The sequence below is a fragment of the Hydra vulgaris genome, chromosome 05, assembly GCF_038396675.1.
Source record: "Hydra vulgaris chromosome 05, alternate assembly HydraT2T_AEP".
Classification (NCBI taxonomy): Eukaryota; Metazoa; Cnidaria; class Hydrozoa; order Anthoathecata; family Hydridae; genus Hydra; species Hydra vulgaris.
In genome coordinates this window covers 23,909,302-23,928,247 of record NC_088924.1, presented here as the reverse complement: position 1 = coordinate 23,928,247, position 18,946 = coordinate 23,909,302, and the positions used below count along the sequence as shown (strand labels likewise).

Below are 18,946 nucleotides of genomic sequence, written 5' to 3'. Positions count from 1 at the left end.
GCCTTTTTCCCTGACCTGTATACACACACATATATATTATTCTTATGATCAATAATTTGAATTGAAAAAAATATCTAGAACAGTATACTTACAAAAAAACACAGTGCATTAAAAGAATCCATTTTAAAAAGTAAAATCTAAGTATTAATAAGATAATATCATCAATGTATAAATAAATATATATATATATATATATATATATATATATATATATATATATATATATATATATATATATATAAAAGCAGTGCCAGATTAAGGTACTGTGCTGCCCTAAGCATATAAGCTAATAGAAAGCAAAACAGATCAAACACATTTGCAATTTAATTTTAAAATTTTTTACATCAATTTTCTTGAAACATTAGGACCTCTGATTGACTCTGGTTGTAAGCAGAGACAAAAATGAGTTTGAATACTGCATTTTGCCCCTTGGCTAACAACACAGCATGAGTCATTTTTACCAACTTTACAGGAGACAAAAAAAAAACTAACAACTTGTGCGGTGTTGTGAGGCCAAATGACTTGCGCGTTGTCACTACTTTTTGAATTACGGTTTCAGATTTGCTGAAATCTATATTATGTGACCAGTGGTTAGATGCGCAATGAGCAGCTCCATTGATTGGCATTAAAATGTAAAAACCGTCAATTTTTGATTTAAGCAGTGTTGTAAGCTGAAGAACGATTTGTAGGTACTGGTGTTCTAAACCATTTTTGTTTACTAACAGTACTACTGTGACAGAAGTTGTTACATAAAACTTGAAATTATTAATTAATTACAGCTTTCTTCTTGCCTTTTTCATTGCAAAGTCTTTATCTAAATCTTTAAATTGAATATTTCTCATGATATCTGATTCTATGCATAAAAGAGCTGGAGAATGAAATCTTTAGGAAACCTTTTCAAATTTATCAGTTTTGATAATGCTGTAAAGCACAGCGTGACTTAGCTGGAGATTATTTGTAATGCAGGAAGAGTATTTTTTTCGCTGGTACATATGGAGAATTTATTAAAATGACTTTAAAACAGCATTATTTGCAACATCATGTGCTTCCTATCTAGTATCTGAAAATGATTTCAGCACCATTTCACAAATAAGACAATCTAAAAGAATTTTCTAACTGCCTGTTGATGTAGAGATAAATGCTTAGAGCAACTGTATTATGTAGAAAAAGTTAACTGCCGCTTCACAAGAGTCAACTGCACTACGACTATTTATTTTGCAGACATCACAGTATTTCAAAATTTAATCACCCAATGCTTCTCCTGAATGTCCATTCAGTTCTAAAAATGCTAGAAATATTTTTTCTAATAATTTTTTTATAAAGATAAAACTTAAAAAATTTAAATAAGGATTGATACGAAATTGCATTACTTACTGGATATTTAAAAAGTTTTGATTTTTAGATTGGTGGCTCATTGGACAATAGAAGATGAAAACAAAAATTTTCCACCAGAACTTTCTGTGCAAAATGCTACTTCTACAGGGTTTTTAAAACCTAGTCTTGTGATTAATAGAGATATTCTTCTGGAGTTAAAACAATACACATTTACTTTGGTGTTTGGTTATGCAAACTCTGTCAATCGAGCTAAATTAAAGTTTAAAAAGTCAACTTGTTCTAAGCCTACTCCAGGATATTGCATTATTAAGTAGTATTTTTACATGTTTTCAAAGTTTGTTACACTTTTATTAAGTTATATTAGTTATGATATTTAATTTAAAAAATCAGGAGTATTCTATATCGTATTCCATTATTTAAAAAGATCGAAAAGTATTTTTAATATAAGATAAATTTTTTTATTAACAGATAAATAAATTTCAATTAAATTAATTATATAATAATTAACTATAAAATAAATTACATTAAACTTAATGATTTTTTACAGCCCAGATAAAGGGTTTGCCTTAGAAACAAAGTTTATACTTTATTGTTATGGATGGAGAGATACTTATGGATTGCTTAGCTATGCTTTTTATAATGATAATGGACAATCACAGCAAATAAAACTCAGTAGTGTAACTTCAGTAGATCATCCTTTTTTAAATGCAGGTACTACTGACCAACCAAGTTTAATAAACTTTCTTTTGGGTCCAGGTGATAAGAACAATGATTACAAAATCAGAATTCTTATCAAAGTGATTGGTAAATACAAAGCATATGCAGAATACAATCTATACATTAAGGTTAGAATTTAACAAATCTTTAAAAATTATCACAAAACAAGGTAATTATGGGGTGCTTAAGTAATTATGGAGTGCTTAATAAAAATAAAAGAAGTCATTTTTCAATGAATTTTAATTAACCAGTTTGATTTATTAAATCAAAATAAGTTTAAAGTAATTAAACAAAGAAACAAAACAAATGAGGAACATTATTAAGTAAAAAGACCTACAAGTATTTAAACTTATTAAAATTGTTAATAAATAAGTCATAACCATTATTGTTAAAAACATTTGTCATATTTTTTATCTTCTATGATTATTATTTTTTAATTAAAATCTTGTTTCAATACTGAATAACTATGACTAATATTTTATCTCAAATATGATATACATGCGATCAGGAGTATGTAAAAATGAGCTGTTTTATCTCAGTTTTTTTTTCCTCCTTAAAAAAGGTATATAAGGAAGTATTTCAAGATAAGGCACTATGTTTTTATTAACAAATTAAGTGATAATTTTTTAATTTGTATTCAAATCAATGTTTACTTGCTTGTATAAATAGGTGTATCCAAACAATAAACCAATGAATTTAAAAGCTTTACTTACTGACATCAGTCTTAATGATACACAAAGTATTGCTAATCTTGTTCAAGCAGTTAGCAATAATATAATTAAAAATTCGGAAAATCAATATGATATCACTTCATCATTTTCTAATGAATTACTTGATGTGGTTGATGAAGATACTTTAAAACAAATAAAGCAACAGGAATTTTTTGGTCTACAAGAAGTATGAGTTAATATATATTTTTTTTACTGCATAGACATTTTATGAAAAACGTGTATTACACTTACAGTTTAAAATTATCTAAAAACACTTTTTAATGACATATTTTAATGTTTAATGTAATTTTTAAAATACGGTTTCTTTATTGTTTTAAAATATTATAGTTTTTTTTAATAGAATTTTTTTGTCAGTTTTGGCTAATGTTATTTTATTATATAAATTAGCATGGTTTTCTACCAAAAAAAGTAATTGAATTTTTTTAAAAGTTTTGAATTTTTTGATTGTATAAACATTTATTTCAAAGTCTACACAAGTTTGTTTGTTTTGGATTATTTTATTATTTTTTGAAATTTATTAGTAATAAAAGAAAGAATAAAGTTTACTTTTTTATAATTTTTAGTTGCGTATACAATTAATTGATTTAATCAGCAACACATTGCTTATTGATTTGAATTCTTTTAAATTGTTAAGTGATGCTTTAGTTGTTACAACACAAAATCCATTAGAGATTGTTCCTCATGCTCAGGTATTTTGTTAATTTATTTTTTGTTAAATGCTAAAAAGTTTTTATTTTTTTCAACTGTAAGTTTTTGTGTTTTATTAAAATAAAAGGATACCTACTCCTTTTTAGGTTTGTATTAAAAACATGAAGCTTGATTTTATATTATTTTATGTTACTAAAAATACTTTTAAACAAGAAATTCATTCATAAAAAGGATAAATAGTTAAAAAAAAAATCAAAAAAAAAATGTTAAAAGTTTTTGGTTTTACATTTTAAAGATTACATTTCTAATAACGTATTGGAATAATAGGAAAAAATATATTGTACATAAAATACAAATTGTCCCCTGCAACTAATAATATTTATTTGTTAAATATTGATGCATTTTATAAGAAGTATATATAGATAAAGGAGTGTAGTTAACAAATACGAGTTTGAGATTATTAAAATCTTTTTGTTTCAGTATAAAAATATTAAAGAACTATAAAAAATTTGACAGAAAACAAATTAAATATTTAATTAAAAATTATTTTTTAGAATAAAGCAGCATCTCTAGTGGATAAACTAGCAAGATTACTCACCAAGAAAAGTCTGAAAGATTTTGGAGCAGATTTATTTGAGACTATGTCCCAATCATTTGTAAATTTAATTTCGAACTTGTTGCAACCTGGTTTTCCAACACCATCATTAAATCATGGACAAGCAAATATTGTAAATTTTTTATTCAATTTTTTTATTTATATTTTATGCAAACAATATGTTAATATACATAAAATGGATGCCAAATTTTGACAACTATAAATATCTTTAAGAAATGGCAATATTCAATTACTTTATTTATTTTTACTTTAATGTATTTTTTTTTAAGTTGCTGGAGTTAAATTTAAAATAAAAAAAAAGTAGTAAAATTTAAAATAAAAAAAATAATAAAATAATTAGGTACATAATATAAATCAATTTTATTGACTACCAAGGTAATGACAAAATTAAAATTTATTGCTAATCTCATAATAATTATGTTTTATTTTGTTTATTTTTTTTTTTTTTTTTGATGTTTTCTATTTTGTTTTAAAAATTTAGCAAGCTGAACAAATAGTATCAGTATTAATAAAATCTATGGAAAATTATTTCATAGCAGCGCAAACATACAAAGTTCCTGGTGAAAATATAACAGAAGGTGAAACAAAGCAGTTTGATTTTGTGTTAAAAAAAGATGTTTTCATTGATTTAAACAGCAGTTTCATTGGTTCACCCGATGGTGGTTTTTATTTTCCTGATTCTAAGTATTTGTTTAATGAGTCTTTACAAAATTCACAAATTTCAATTCATGTAAGTTATTTGGCTAAATTAGTTAATTTTTATCTTGTTTTTTGTAAATTTTTATTTTATATTTTTAATGATTTCAGTATGATGTTACGACAATAATGGTTGTTTTTTTTGTAGAATAATAAGTTTCTCATATGAAAAGTTTAAAAGAAGTTGATGGGGAAGGACATAAAAAAGTCAGTTCCTTGAATTTGAAAAGATTCTGAATCTGAGAAGACCCTGTATCTGAAAAGATTGAGTCAAGTTCCTTGAATTAGATATTTCCGGGCCAAATTTGTAACTAATGGTTACAAATTTGGCCCAGACATAACCTTGCATCAATTCAACATTTGTTATGTAGTCAGATTTAAACCCTCGACTATTCTTTTATGTGTTTTTATTTTTAACTCAATCATTGTTTTTTTTGTTGTTCATTATTGCTTTGTTTCTTCCATAGAGCTGAACTTTTTAGGATGTTGCTTTTGAGCACGCTATCTCGTTAACCATCTGCTAATATTGCTGTGTGCAAAAATATTTTCTCTTTGTTTAAAATATTATTTAACATTCTTGTCACAGTCTTGAATAGTAGAAAGGTTTATATGCCAAGGTTTTTTTAAGCCAATTTATATATATATATATATATATATATATATATATATATATATATATATATATATATATATATATATATATATATATATTGTGCGTATAAGAGTGTATGTTATATTAATAAGAAAATATCAAACCATATAAATTCTCTTAATACAAAAAATAATTTATTTTGAGAAATTTTCACTTGGTTATAGGCACCAGCATCATCAGCTCGTAAAATATTACAAAATTTTTTGAACGTTAAAAATACAGTTTAATAAATTTTTTAACTGGCGTCAGCAGTTGAATGGCTTCTTTTTCCTTTACGCAAGAATATAAAAAACGGAGTCCAAAATTTAGTTTTGACAAATTGCCCATTATCAAGATTTATTCCGCCATTCGATGGAAACATTGGTGCCTCTGTATTTCGAGTGCTTCACGTACTTTACAGTCGAATTTTTTTTCAATTTTAAGAGTTTTCTCCCAATTTATTTTTTTCAGAGCAAAACTTGCTATGTGTGGCACTTGCTGATTGATAATGTTTGCCATTGTTTAAACGTTTTTGGTGTTGTTGAGTTCTTGTTCTAATTTGTAACTTTGATTCTCCTTCATATTTTTTTGAGCAATTGCATTCAACTAAATATGCTCGAGGCTGGCTATTTTGGGGCAATCTAGATTTGTTTTTACATGTTAGTAATGTTCTTAAATTAAGATTTGATTTAAAAACTACTCTATATCCGACTTTTCTAAATATTTTCCTTAACTTTGGTAATAGTGAAGGTATCCATGGTATTGATACTGTTGGGAGAGCATTGTTCTCGGATTAACTTCTATTGTTCTCTATGAACCATTTTTTCATAATTTATTTGCAATACTTTTTAGTTGGTTTTCGGTGCACCCATTTTCTTTAAAAACTTGAATAAAAAAGTTTGACATAATGCTTAATATTTCTGTCAAACAAGGTGTTGTCATGACAAAAAATAACAACTTAACCAATACAACCATATTGAATTTTAATAATAAAATATATGAAGGCTCAGCTAATGTTTTACAGAGAAACCAAGATGTTTTCCTACTTGCTGATGGTGCAATAATATTATGGAATTTTGACAATTCAACATACTCATTTTTAAACAAAAGAAAACTACATTTTATGTTTTTGTATTCTGGCCCAATGCCAGCTAAAAAGTTGGTTCAGAATCCATATAATTTTGATGAGTCAGAGTATTCTGGAAAATTTGATTATGAAATGAAATCATTTTGTGTTGAATGTAATTACTGGAATGAAGATGTAAACCGATGGATGTCTGATGGATGTCAGGCATGTTGAATTTTTATTTAATTGATAAATTGAGTTATAACTTATGAAAAAGAAAAGTTATATAAAATAATCAAATGATAAATAATAGTTAAGTTAAAACACTTGTTTTTTTTTAGTTTTTTTAATCTTTTTTCTTTTTAGTTATTCTTTTTAAGATGTTAAAAACAATTTTGAAAGCTTTTTTTAACAATTTTGTTGTTATTGTTTGTTTGTGTTAGTAATACCACTATAAAAATTTATGCTATTTTTAGTACTAACTACGCTGCTTAAATTGTATATAATTTAATATGTAAAACTAATAATTAATGCTTAATGCGTAATAATTTTTTAGTAAAAGTTAAAGTATAATATTAACTATTTTAGCTGGATGTTCATCACACTACTTTTTTAATGACTAAATGTATATGCAATCACTTAACAACTTTTGGTGGATTTTTTGTTGTTCCTAATCCTCTACCTACACTTTCCATATCAAAATTAAAACATGGATATGTATTACTTGTAACAATTGTATTAGTAATTTCATTATGGCTGCTTGGACTACTGTTCACTAGAAGAACGGACAGACAAGATATTTCAAAGGTAAACTTTTTTTTAATAATTCTAGTGAGTTATAATATAACTTAATAAGTAAATATTACTAATCAAGTAAATCTGATTAAACAATATCATTACAATATAACTTAACAAGTAAATACTTTTAACAATAAATTGACAATCATATCTAAAGTACTACAATCTAAGCTTTGAGATATGATGAGCCATTTGATAAATACCGGAGTTGAGTTTGCACTGAAACTTTAATTTAAAAGAAGAAATTGATAAGTTAGCAAATTCTTTTGCATTTCCTTGTAATTTCATTCTACTCCGTTTTGAAATCAAAATATTCAGTGCTGGCAAAACTAGCAATCAACGCAAGATTCTTTTGCACAATTATGTTGAACTGATATGTGAGAAGAAGGATTTGTAGGTATAGTTTATTCTTATGTCGATTTGACTTTAAAAAATATATTTTCGATGTCCAATTGAGAGATTTAAGAATCAAAAAGTATACTCAATTGGACAATGGTTTTCCGAATTGAATACATTTCTTTTATAAGCACTTTGAAATGTCTGTAGCATTACAAAAGCAGCTGACCAATGAGGAAACATTTCCTTAGTTAAAATTCTTTTAATTTATAAAGTTTATAATTATAATAATAGTTAAATTATATGTTTATCTTATAAATGATTACTGTGCTTTATAAAGAAATTGATTATTCATGATCACCATGCGTTACTACCAACATAGCATTAACAAAAGATTATCTCAAAAAGATTTGAAAAAGTTCATAGCCACAAATTGAATGAATATTCTAAGCAAGTTATATATATATATATATATATATATATATATATATATATATATATATATATATATATATATATATATATACACACACATATATATATACATACATATATATATATATTAGGGGTAGTCATTTTGAGGGAATTTTTGAAAACGAAGTACATACCCAGCTAAAGTTGGAGCAAATATGCTAAAACTTAGTCAAAAAATTTTTAAGGTCAATCGGGTGACTTTTAAGTCCCCCTCAAGACTAAAGTTGCTTAGAAATTGTACTTCAAAAAAGGAAAAATAGGGTGTGTTCAGGGTGTTTGAGGGGGACTTAAATGAAAAAATTATCTCCATTTTTTTTTTTTTTTTGTTACTTGTTATCTATATTTTCATTTTAAAAGGGTATGTCATCATGTTTTTTACATATTCTTGGTTAAAACGATATATACGAAAGGAAAAAATAAAAATTTTATGTTACGCATGGTTATGAAAATCGGCAACAATAAAAACATTCTAATAAAATAATGCAAAAGAAAATGTGCTGAAGATCCTGCACTGTATGTTTTAAGTCACTAAGCGTTTTATAAACAAATTGTACGTGAAATTGCGTTACATTATTTTATTTTTGTAAATAACTTTCGTATTTACTTGATTGTTATTAATCGAATTGCAATATAAAGTAAAATTGTATTGAAGTTTTTAACTAATTACAAACCATTAAATTTATTTAGATTGAATACAAAAATGGAAAAAAAAATTGTAAAAGATATTGGGAAGAGAAGGTTTCTCAGATCAAGCAAAAGCACACTTTTTATCATAAATGAGGCTAAACCAGCTATTACAAGTACATATCTAATTTAAAAAAATTGTTTTGAATTTTAAACTTTTTGTTAAAAATTAGAATATTGATTTTTTTTTTCTTAAGGTCTTCAACTCCCTACTGGAATGGATATTCTTCAACACATTGCCTACCGAAGATCACTACTTCCTCATAATGTTAAGAAGTCAACAATTTTATCATGCCCTCCTAACAAGATTCAGGGTTACAAGAGATGTGAAGTAGATGATTGTGAATGCATTTTAGGCTTAATTAAAAGACCATGGCTTAAAGCGGGATTTCAAGTAATGTCGTATAAAAATATTATCAAGAACCTAATGAAGATGGACAAGAAGTATTCAGATTTGAGTAGAAATAAATACAGAGGATCAGCTAGAGACAAGGTGAATCAAGGGGATTTTATTTCATTTTTGAAAAAGCTGTTTTGGATTGGTTCTAGAGATTTAAAGAACCAAATTAGGAAGGATAAAAAACGCTCAGATAAGCACGATGATTTAACTTTTTTGGAAGACCAGGAAGGACCGAGACATTTTAGTTTGGGATCAGAAGATAGAAAATTTAGCAAAAAGGTTTTATGTTGTTTTTAGTGGGTTAATTTGACCTTTTTATTAAAATTTGCTAATTTAACATACATTATTTGTTAATACACATATACCATGTTAAAGTAAATTTTAGGTTTCTGAAGGTGTGAGGAAGAGGACAAGGCTAGAAGACGAATCTCCTAAGATTGATGCTACCTCAGAATTAGACTTGAGTTTCACTGACACTAGCGCTGATTCTGATTCAGAATTTGAACCCGAAGTTTGGCATCATAGAAGAGCAGATGATTGTAACATTACTGCCAAAGTCCCTATGAATATTTTTGATGGAAATGTATCTATCATAGCTACAGCAAATGATATCTCCCCGAATGTCTTACAAAAAGTAACTGGAGCAATTCTTTAAGATTGTGGAGTTGATATCGCAAAATGCAAAGCCAGTGCTTCAACTGCATTAAGGAAGATAAAAAAAACTGCTAAGGATACTGCAGAAATTGCTAAATTAGATATAAAGAAGGCCGTGGAAAAAAGCCGTTATCCCTGTATAATTCATTTTGACGGAAAGACTTTGTTTGAAATGAATCAGGGAAAAAGACTAAAGAATGAAAGATTAGCTGTGCTCGTTAATATTGAGGGGGTGTCGCATCTTCTTGGAGTACCTGCCTTGCCCTCTTCTTCAGGTGAAGATATGTATATAGGAATCATAAAAATACTAGAAGAATATGACCTCATTTCAAAAGTATGCTTTGATACAACTTCAAGTAATACTGGTTCTAAGAAAGGATCACTTATAAGGATTGCAAAAGAGGTAGACAAATACCTTCTTTTACTAGCATGTAGGCATCATATCATTGAGCTTAGAATGGTTCTGTGAAGCAGTGATAAAAGAGAATAGCGTAGGGCCTGAAAATCCCTTATTCGTAAAGTTCAAACATATGTTTGAAAACCCTAAATTCAAATACGACAAAAATAACCTGACCTCTTTTGATTGGAAAACCGTTGAAGGAACAGTTTTGAAGGAAGCTGCAAGGAAAACTTTAGATTACTGTGAGACCTATATTACTAAAAAACACAATATGAGGAATGACCGAAGAGAGTTGGCTGAACTAACCATGCAGTATTTATCCCCTTCTGCACATTTCAAGCTAAAGAAAACTGGAGCTGTTCATCATGCTAGGTTTTTAGGCAAGAGTTTATACTATCTTAAACTTCAGCTTTTGTGCAAGCAACTGACATTTGTGCAAGAAAATGATAATCTACGCGAAGATTTAAAACTCATCTGCGAGTTTATAGTATGTTTTTACACAAGGTGGTACCTTCAAGCACATAAATCTCCTGCGTCTGATCTTGATGCAATCTTTCAGATAAATGAGTATAAGAAAGTTTGCTCCAATCCGGAGGCAGTAGACACTGTGTTAGCATCTCTTTATAAGCATACATGGTATCTTGATTCAACAATTATTCCCTTGGCTCTTTTGGATAAAAATATTTCTATGGATAAAAAAACAGCCATTGCAGATGCTTTGCTTTCCTTTCAAATGCCGGATCCAGATTTTTTTAAACATAGAAGCAAAGAACGAATAGACAAGATTAATATCATAAATAATATGAAGGTACCAACTCTCTCTCTTTTGGTTAATGAGTTTTCATATTTAATTTTTTCAATGATAGGGTTGGATAATCAGAGAGTGAGAGACTGGTTGTCACTTCCACCCCAATATTGGCACACCCAGTCTTCGTTTAAGAATTTTGAAAACTTTGCCAAAATGTTAATTGTTGTCAATGATCATTCTGAACGAGCAATCGGAATGATGCAGCAGTTTGTGCTAAGATACGAAAATAAAGATGACAAGCAGAACAGACTTTTAACCGTCCACAAAGTAAGGTCAACTTTCAAAGTTTTTAGTGTGGGAAAAAGTAATATTACAAAAAAAAAACTATCAGAAAGCCTGATGTCACTCTCTAAACTAAAGAAGAGGAAATTGTAGACTTAGGAAATTGTTGTTCATTTTAAAATTTTTATTTCAATTAATGCATAATTTTTGTTTTGATAGTATTTGTAAAGATTTTTATTAAATGGTAAATTACTTGTTTAGTTCAAAATAGTTTGTTTTTTTGGTTGATAACATAATTTGCTGATTTCATAACCACTTGCGTAACTTAAACTTTTCATTTTTTGATTTCTTAAATATCGTTTTAACCGAGAATATGTAAAAAAAATTATGACATACCCTTTTAAAATGAAAATATAGATATCAAATAACAAACAAACAAAAAAAAAGGAAATAATTTTTTCATTTAAATCTCCCTCAAACACCCTAAACACACTCTATTTTTCCTTTTTTGAAGAACAATTTCTTAACAACTTCAGTCTTGAGGGGGACTTAAAAGTCACCTGATTGACCTAAAAAAATTTTTGACTAAGTTTTAGCATATTTGCTCCAACTTTAGCTGGGTATGTACTTCGTTTTCAAAAATTCCCTCAAAATGACTACCCCTAATATATATATATATATATATATATATATATATATATATATATATATATATATATATATATATATATATATATATATATATATATATATATATATTTATATATATATATTTATATATATATATTTATATATATATTCTAAGCAAATTATAAATATGAAATGTTGAATTATAAAAAGTTAAATAAGATCAAATCAGCATTTTTTTAAATAAAAAAAAAAGTGTGCATAACCATGGTTATTTTGTGTAAGTTCTTTTTATGTTAATGTGAGTAAAAATTGCGTTAAATGAGTTTGAGTTTTAGTTTTTATTTTGAAACACAAATTTTATAAATTTTGGAAAAAATTTTTTAACACATTTTGGCAAAACGCACGGTTTTTTTTTGCTGTCCAATGTATGGTTAAAAGTAAAGTTACTTAAATGACTTAAAATCACATGGAAACAGTAGTTTATCGGAATTTTGATTTTAATTAAAAACTAGTTTTTGTTAAAAACTAGTTGAAAACTTGTCTTTGTTAAAAACTAGTTGAAAAATTGTTTTTGTTAAAAACTAGTTAAAAACTTCTTTTGTTAAAAACCAGTTAAAAACTAGTTTTTGTTAAAAACTAGTTAATTGAATACATACAAATACTTGTAAAAATAGAATAAAAAAATCTTGAAAATCTCTTTTAATTGCAAGAATGCATATAGTTAGTGAACCTATTGAGGAAAAGATCAGGTACCTGGGATTTTGAGCTAATTTTATATCTGGTTGCTAAATTTGCTCCTAATTTCTTTCAGTATAAAATGCTATATGTTTTGTCAAACATACGTAATTATTTTTTTTTATCAACAGCATTCAAATATATTTTGTTAAAATTACTTTACAAGGCACAATGGCAAAATTTAATTATAATAATACTTAATAAAAAAAATATTTAAAAAATTTTAAAATTGGTATTTGCAATGATGATGTTGAAGAATATTTACATTATGATTTAATGCCATAACTTGAATGAACACATAGTAGGACGATCCTGCTGCGGCATAGTTTTTAAATTTTTGAGTAAACAAGCCTGACTTTTTATTGTGAGGAGGTTACTTTAAACTAAGAACTGGGCAAAATTTGAGCTTAACTGGACAATGTTTAATGGTTGCAAATTTAAATTAAATTATACCATTTAGAAGCAAAATTAAAGTTTTCCCATTTTTGTTATATGAATCTAAGACAAATCTAGGAATAACTTAATATATATTTTTTTACTTAATTCTGCTTTAAAGAAGTTTTGGTATAATGGGAATAGGATAAATAAGTTTAAAAACCAGGTATGCTATTTGGGGAGGACCAATAAATGAGGAGGTGCAGTCATATATTTTAGGAGGTCAGGTCGTATATTTTACACAACTTAAGAATTTTTTTAGGTGAAATGGTGTCTCTGTTAAGAACCACTACAAGAAAACTCTTAAAAAATATGGTCTGAAGTCCACCAAAGGATTCAGCCATTGTCTATTAAGCATATTTTTATACTAATTTGAAATATCCAGTAACCCATTCTAAAAACTAATTACAATAACTAATTACGAAGTTTAAATATTGTACATAGAACATTATAAGTCAAATATTTTAAAATTATATTTAAAAATATTAAGTAAATTCAAATTTCAACAAAAAGTTAATGATATTATAACAATTAATTGTGTGTATAGTATAAGAAAATTTTCTGTACAATTCTTATTGGTTCTAAGTGTCTTTTTCTTTGGTTGTGTAACATATTTCTGTTATTTTCTACAACTTGCTATGTTCTGAAATGTGTTTTTTTAACACTTTCCACAAAGTCACTACAAAGCTTCAGGTTTAGCAGAGTTGTTTCACATTAAAAAATATGTGAAACAAATCTGTGTTGTTCTGTTCTAATGTGTTAGAAATATCTTCTAATGTGTTAGAAATAATATTTAAAAATATGATTTCTAACACATTAGAAATCATACTTTTAAAAGCTAGAAAACTTCTGTTTTTTGCCATACTGTAAACGGTTCTCTGAGAAAATCACTGTTTATATTAATAATGATGAAAAATACTGGGGAGTCTTATCCAATAAAATCAGTCAAATCTTTTGCAGTTATTTCAGGAAGCATTGGAAATATAGGTTTACCAAGTCATCACCCTTTTTGAAGCTATTTCATTTCTTGTCACAGAATTTTTAAGCGATAGTATTTTATTAACAATCGTCTCTGTTTGTTCTTTAAGTTGTTATTAAAGTATACTCTAATAATGAACTAATAAAATTTAAATCATTAGTAGGTGCTGCTGAAGATATGGGTGCACTTAGCCACCATGATATATAATAAAATAATCATTTGTACAATAATCATTTGTAGCGCAGTAAGTGGTTGTCAAGCAAAAGTATTTTTTTTTATGTAGCTGACTGATTTCTTTGTTCAAAAGTACAAGTTTTATTAAGTATATCAATTTTGGCATCCATCTTGTACTGTGCAAAGCGCCTTGTCTATTAAATCCAAGGTAACCACTTTTTGCCCATTATTTAGATACAAAAATGTACTTTGAATGAATTCCTTATAATTCCATCTAATGAAGTTTTGACTCAATGCTTCTTGGCAAATGTTGGTATTTAGCAAAGTTTTGGTTTGGAGATTTCTTTTTGTTTATCAAAGACTGTGAAGTTTGAGGGATGTTATTAATACAATAGTTTAGAAAATAAGATACTGAAAGTTTTTCTTAAATCTAAAAACCAAATAAAATATTGTCTGAGAGACAATATTTTATAGCTTATAATACTTATTTTAGTTTTGAAAACTTAAAATAATAAATAAAAATATAATATTTTACTAAACAACTTTTTAATGCTATTTTCCGAAAAATTTCAATTATGTTTTAATGAAACCTTTTGGAAGGTTTTTTGATTTAAATTATAGTTAAATAAACTTTAGTTCCCAACTTTCCCTTTAAAAGATTATTTATTATAAAAATATTTCAGTAACTTTGGTTGATTTCTGAATATTATGTGGTATAAACACAGTCGTTGAGAATGCTGCTTAGTTATATAACTACATTTAAGTTTATTTATCAAGACAAACTTTATCTGTTTCCATTAAAGTGTTGTTAAAACATCTTAAGATATTAGGTTGTTTTTTTTTGTTATCGATTCTTTCTTAAACATCAAATTTTATGTCGTGGTTCACTTTTTTTTTTCCACAAAGCTGCACTTAAGATAACTGAGTCCATTGATATCTTCCGATAAGTCTTCATGCTGATCAAAAACTCTTAATCCTCTGGATCAACTAATTTATCTATCACATTTCGTTGCCAGAACCCTAATGTTTTTGTAAATTTGTATTTAAACCCATTAGATATTTGGGTGTTCTTGTCAGTGTTTCTATGGGTGTGGTCAATTTTTAGCAGGCTCTTTAACTCATTAATTAATGTCATAATTTCCTCTGCCATTTTATTTAATTTTATTGTTTGTATTCTTGCTTAATTTTAAAATGGTAGAGTTTATTTAACTGTTTCATTTGCAGCCTCTCTTTTAGCTTTTATGTTGAGGTGTGCAAGAAAATATTAAAGCTCCTGATGAGCAGTTGTCAGCCTAGATCCTTGTATAACTTTGTCAGATTCGATAGGGATAGTTTCTCATAATAAATATTTTGAACTTTTTATTCAGCTGTTTTTACTTACCTAACTTTCCAATATTTTAATTTTTATATACTATCTAAAAAAAGTTTGGAAAAAGTTATTAGTGTGCCTGTAAAATGGCCACAAATAACAGCTCAAATAAAAAATTCCAATTTTGAATAAAACTGTTTAACTGTTTATTTTATTAAATGAAATATCTTTTCAGATATTCTATATGAACAATTTAAGGAAAGTAGAACATTAATTAACATAATACTCCAAACACTGTTCTAATAATACTATTAGTAGTGGTTTGACCTGGTAATTACAAGTTTCTCCTGATCATAGGCATTTTTGAAAAATTGTGTCAATCTTGAAACATCAATTAAATTCTGCTACCACTAAACGATGTCCGATTTTCTTAAAATTTTATGTTCCTACTATTTATTATTAACCTCACCCCCAAAAAAAGTCAGTCATAAACAGAGTAATATGGGCCGCTGGATCACCCTAATCCATAGGCTTTTTAATTTTTGTTTGTTTTTATATTGATCAGCTCAACCATCAAAAAATTCAAAAAATAATTTCTTTATTTATGGTATTTCATAAAAAAATAAAGTTTGTACAACATTTTGTACTTTTTGTACCAGATTAACATAATTTTTCATGTCATCAGTGAATGTAAAATTATTTTCACTTAAAATAATAAGTAATAAAACGACTATTGAAAAAGAAAATTGGCAAGTATATTTTTTTTTATGTTGTTAACAAGTATGAATATGCATGCTTGTCATAATGACCCCAAAATTATTCTTGAGTTTTTTTAGTTTGTTTTGACCGTGTTTGTAAAAAGTTTTTATCTTATATATATTTTTTATTTATTGTACAAGATTCTTTTATTGAATAATGTTGTAAAGTAGTTTCTATCAGCGCACTGCTAGAAAACTTTTTCTAAATACTCAACAAAAATTATATTTAGACTACCAACTTCTTATTTATTGTTTGCCTTCAATTGTATTTAGTTTTACCCCAAGTTCTTATCATCTTCATTTGAAAAATATATATTGCATTTGTTTATTTTTTTCTTTTGTTTTATATTTAGATCTGCTAAGTTCTCATCCTTTTACAGTGACTGTTCCAAGTGCTCCAAAAATTCTTATTTTTCCAGTTTTTTGTCTTGAACATCAGTTACTTGGAAATCGCTTTTCTTTATCTTTTTTTCCTGATTCATATAATTTGCAATCTTTAAAGTCACTTTTTAATTGCTATCTTGCTTTGTAAACTCCATCTTCGCTCATCCAGTAACTTCCTATAGAAGTAACTCTAATAGTGGTTGCTTGCAGCCTCATTGGAAATAAAGATCTTTTGAAAAAGAAACCACTTCTTGCATTTTGCATGAAACTTTGACCACTTCTTGCATTTTGCATGGTGAGATTGTTTTTACTAATGAACAGAACATCTATGATAGTTTGATGTGATAACATTGTTAAATAAAGTTTTATTTAAGAATACCAATGTTGCACCAGTTGGTATTTTCTAGGATGAGGCAGAAAAGTTTATATAGTTACTATAAAGTGAAAAAGTGTCATCATATCATAGTTTACCTAGTTCTACTTAATGAATACATAATTTATATAATGATTTGTTTGTGTCCATGGATATTACTTCATTTTGTAATTGTATTCAGCTTTTGTACTATTGTTAAGATTTATGGAACCACTTCAGATAAAATTATTATCATCAATGTTTGGAGCTTTGAAGTTTTACAAGTTTTAAAAAAATACTGTAGGTATTTTTGCTTAATAATATGATTGTATAACTTTTAATTTTTACTTTGTTATCTGTAATATTAGATTGGTGTTTGTCCGCTTAGTGATAATCGAGCTGAAGATACTTATTTGTATCAAATTATTGTAAATACTGGTACTCGGAGAAATGCTGGCACCAAATCAAACATTTTTTTTACTGTTGCTGGTAAGAAGACTATATATATTCTCTATTCATTAGAAGAGAATTTAATAACCTAATATTTTCGGTTTTTGATGGGAATAATATAATTACACAAAAAAAGCATTAGAAGTTGATGACATAAAAAAAAATTCTTATTTTGCAATTTGTTAATGTTTTTCTTTTTGTTTTTTTTATATTCATTTTTTTTTTCTCATAAACTTGCATTTTGTATTATCACATATATATTATACATAAAAAAAAGTGAAACCATTAAATGCTGAACATCTATTTATTAAAGGTTTAGAGTTTGTGTAAGAAAAATGCATAAGTAAAAGCTAAAAGCAAAAATTTAGGAAATTAAGCAATGAATGATATTAACAAGTAATAAAAGAAATATATAATTTAATATATCATGTATTAAAATGATTAAATGGCCAAAGATTTAATTGTTTTAAAAACAAACTTCATATTAAAGCATTTTTATTTCTTTAAGTTCATAAATATCTTATGACATTAATATTTGTCATTAAAAAAACTTTTACCATATTATCTTATTTTTTTTACTTTCTTCTTTTTTAAATTTATTTCATAGTTATAGTAAAGATATACTTTAGAAGCGAACAATAGCGAATTTTTGGAGTCTTTCATACCATTTTAAAAGTCCTTGTTCCAACCTGCATAGAAATAAAGTTGTTTTTAGTGTTTGCCTGTTAATCTAGTAAGTTGCTTTTGTGTTTTCATTGAAATTGCTTTTTCGTGATACGTCAGGTGAAAAATGTGCAATTCTTGGTTGTTCAGCTTCTTGTTCAGCTTCAAGAAGGTATCAGAGGACACAAAGGTATCAAAGGTGCATAAAGGTATGGTATCAAAGGGTATCAAAAATATCATGATTTTTTAAAGTAACTACCCAAACTAATGATGATGAATAAAAGAAATAGAGTAATGGCATTATTAATGTAATAATTCAAGACTCAATAATGATTCTTTGAAAAAACTAATTGATTCTTTCAACCTATATATTTGCGAACTCCACTTTACCGAAGATCGAATTTGGGTATATTCTTCTCTAAAAAATTTAAAGGATGGAGCATTGCCAGCATTAAATCTCCTTAAGAAAAGTAATCCATTGCAACAAAATTCACTATCCATTATGAAATGTGAGGAATTTCTAGTAAAACAAGAATTGATTTCTGAAAGTACAATGCCATGTTACAAATCTTTTGATGATTTTACTAAGCCTATTTTAAGTCTCTCTCTTAATGATTGTTGGTAAATATCTTTGGATGATAAATTAGCAATAATTTCTTGTAATTCGCCAGAACATGTTTACATATGTATGAAATTTATGTTAATGAGTTTCTTGATTATTGTATACAAGTTTTTGGTTGGATGTTATCAAAAGATTATCATTTGTACCTTCAATATAAGGGATCTTTTTTAAATATTTTTTTATTAAAACTTTGACTTAATCAACCAGAATTTTAAATTTGAAAAATATGTTATATCTAA

General features: G+C 26.7%; 3 protein-coding genes across 3 annotated transcripts in view; all 3 read left to right on the top strand.

Annotated features, from left to right (window-relative positions):
* The window catches only part of LOC136080277 (uncharacterized), a 43,441-nt gene extending 38,504 nt beyond the window's left edge, over nt 1–4,937 (top strand). Inside the window, exons 12-17 of the mRNA XM_065796892.1 lie at nt 1,403–1,645; nt 1,883–2,180; nt 2,722–2,949; nt 3,347–3,472; nt 3,986–4,159; nt 4,529–4,937. Coding sequence (XP_065652964.1) covers nt 1,403–1,645; nt 1,883–2,180; nt 2,722–2,949; nt 3,347–3,472; nt 3,986–4,159; nt 4,529–4,873 — 1,414 coding nt within the window. The 3' untranslated portion in view covers nt 4,874–4,937. The remainder of the gene's footprint in view (nt 1–1,402; nt 1,646–1,882; nt 2,181–2,721; nt 2,950–3,346; nt 3,473–3,985; nt 4,160–4,528) is intronic.
* A 1,082-nt stretch (nt 4,938–6,019) lies between these two features.
* LOC136080703 (polycystin-1-like protein 2) overlaps nt 6,020–18,946 on the top strand; it is a 39,214-nt gene continuing 26,287 nt past the window's right edge. Inside the window, exons 1-3 of the mRNA XM_065797693.1 lie at nt 6,020–6,665; nt 7,029–7,247; nt 17,341–17,461. Coding sequence (XP_065653765.1) covers nt 6,282–6,665; nt 7,029–7,247; nt 17,341–17,461 — 724 coding nt within the window. The 5' untranslated portion in view covers nt 6,020–6,281. The remainder of the gene's footprint in view (nt 6,666–7,028; nt 7,248–17,340; nt 17,462–18,946) is intronic.
* LOC136080702 (uncharacterized) lies at nt 8,930–10,191 on the top strand. The gene is made up of 2 exons (XM_065797692.1): nt 8,930–9,411; nt 9,518–10,191. Exons 1-2 carry the CDS (start codon nt 8,950–8,952, stop codon nt 9,785–9,787), a joined length of 732 nt encoding a protein of 243 aa, XP_065653764.1. The 5' UTR covers nt 8,930–8,949; the 3' UTR covers nt 9,788–10,191.

Excerpts from the sequence above, each read along its gene's own strand:
- LOC136080702 (XM_065797692.1), top strand. The coding sequence starts at position 8,950 with ATGGATATTCTTCAACACATTGCCTACCGAAGATCACTACTTCCTCAT. Across the intron at positions 9,412-9,517 it reads ATAGAAAATTTAGCAAAAAG|GTTTCTGAAGGTGTGAGGAA; the intron begins GTTTTATGTTGT and ends AGTAAATTTTAG.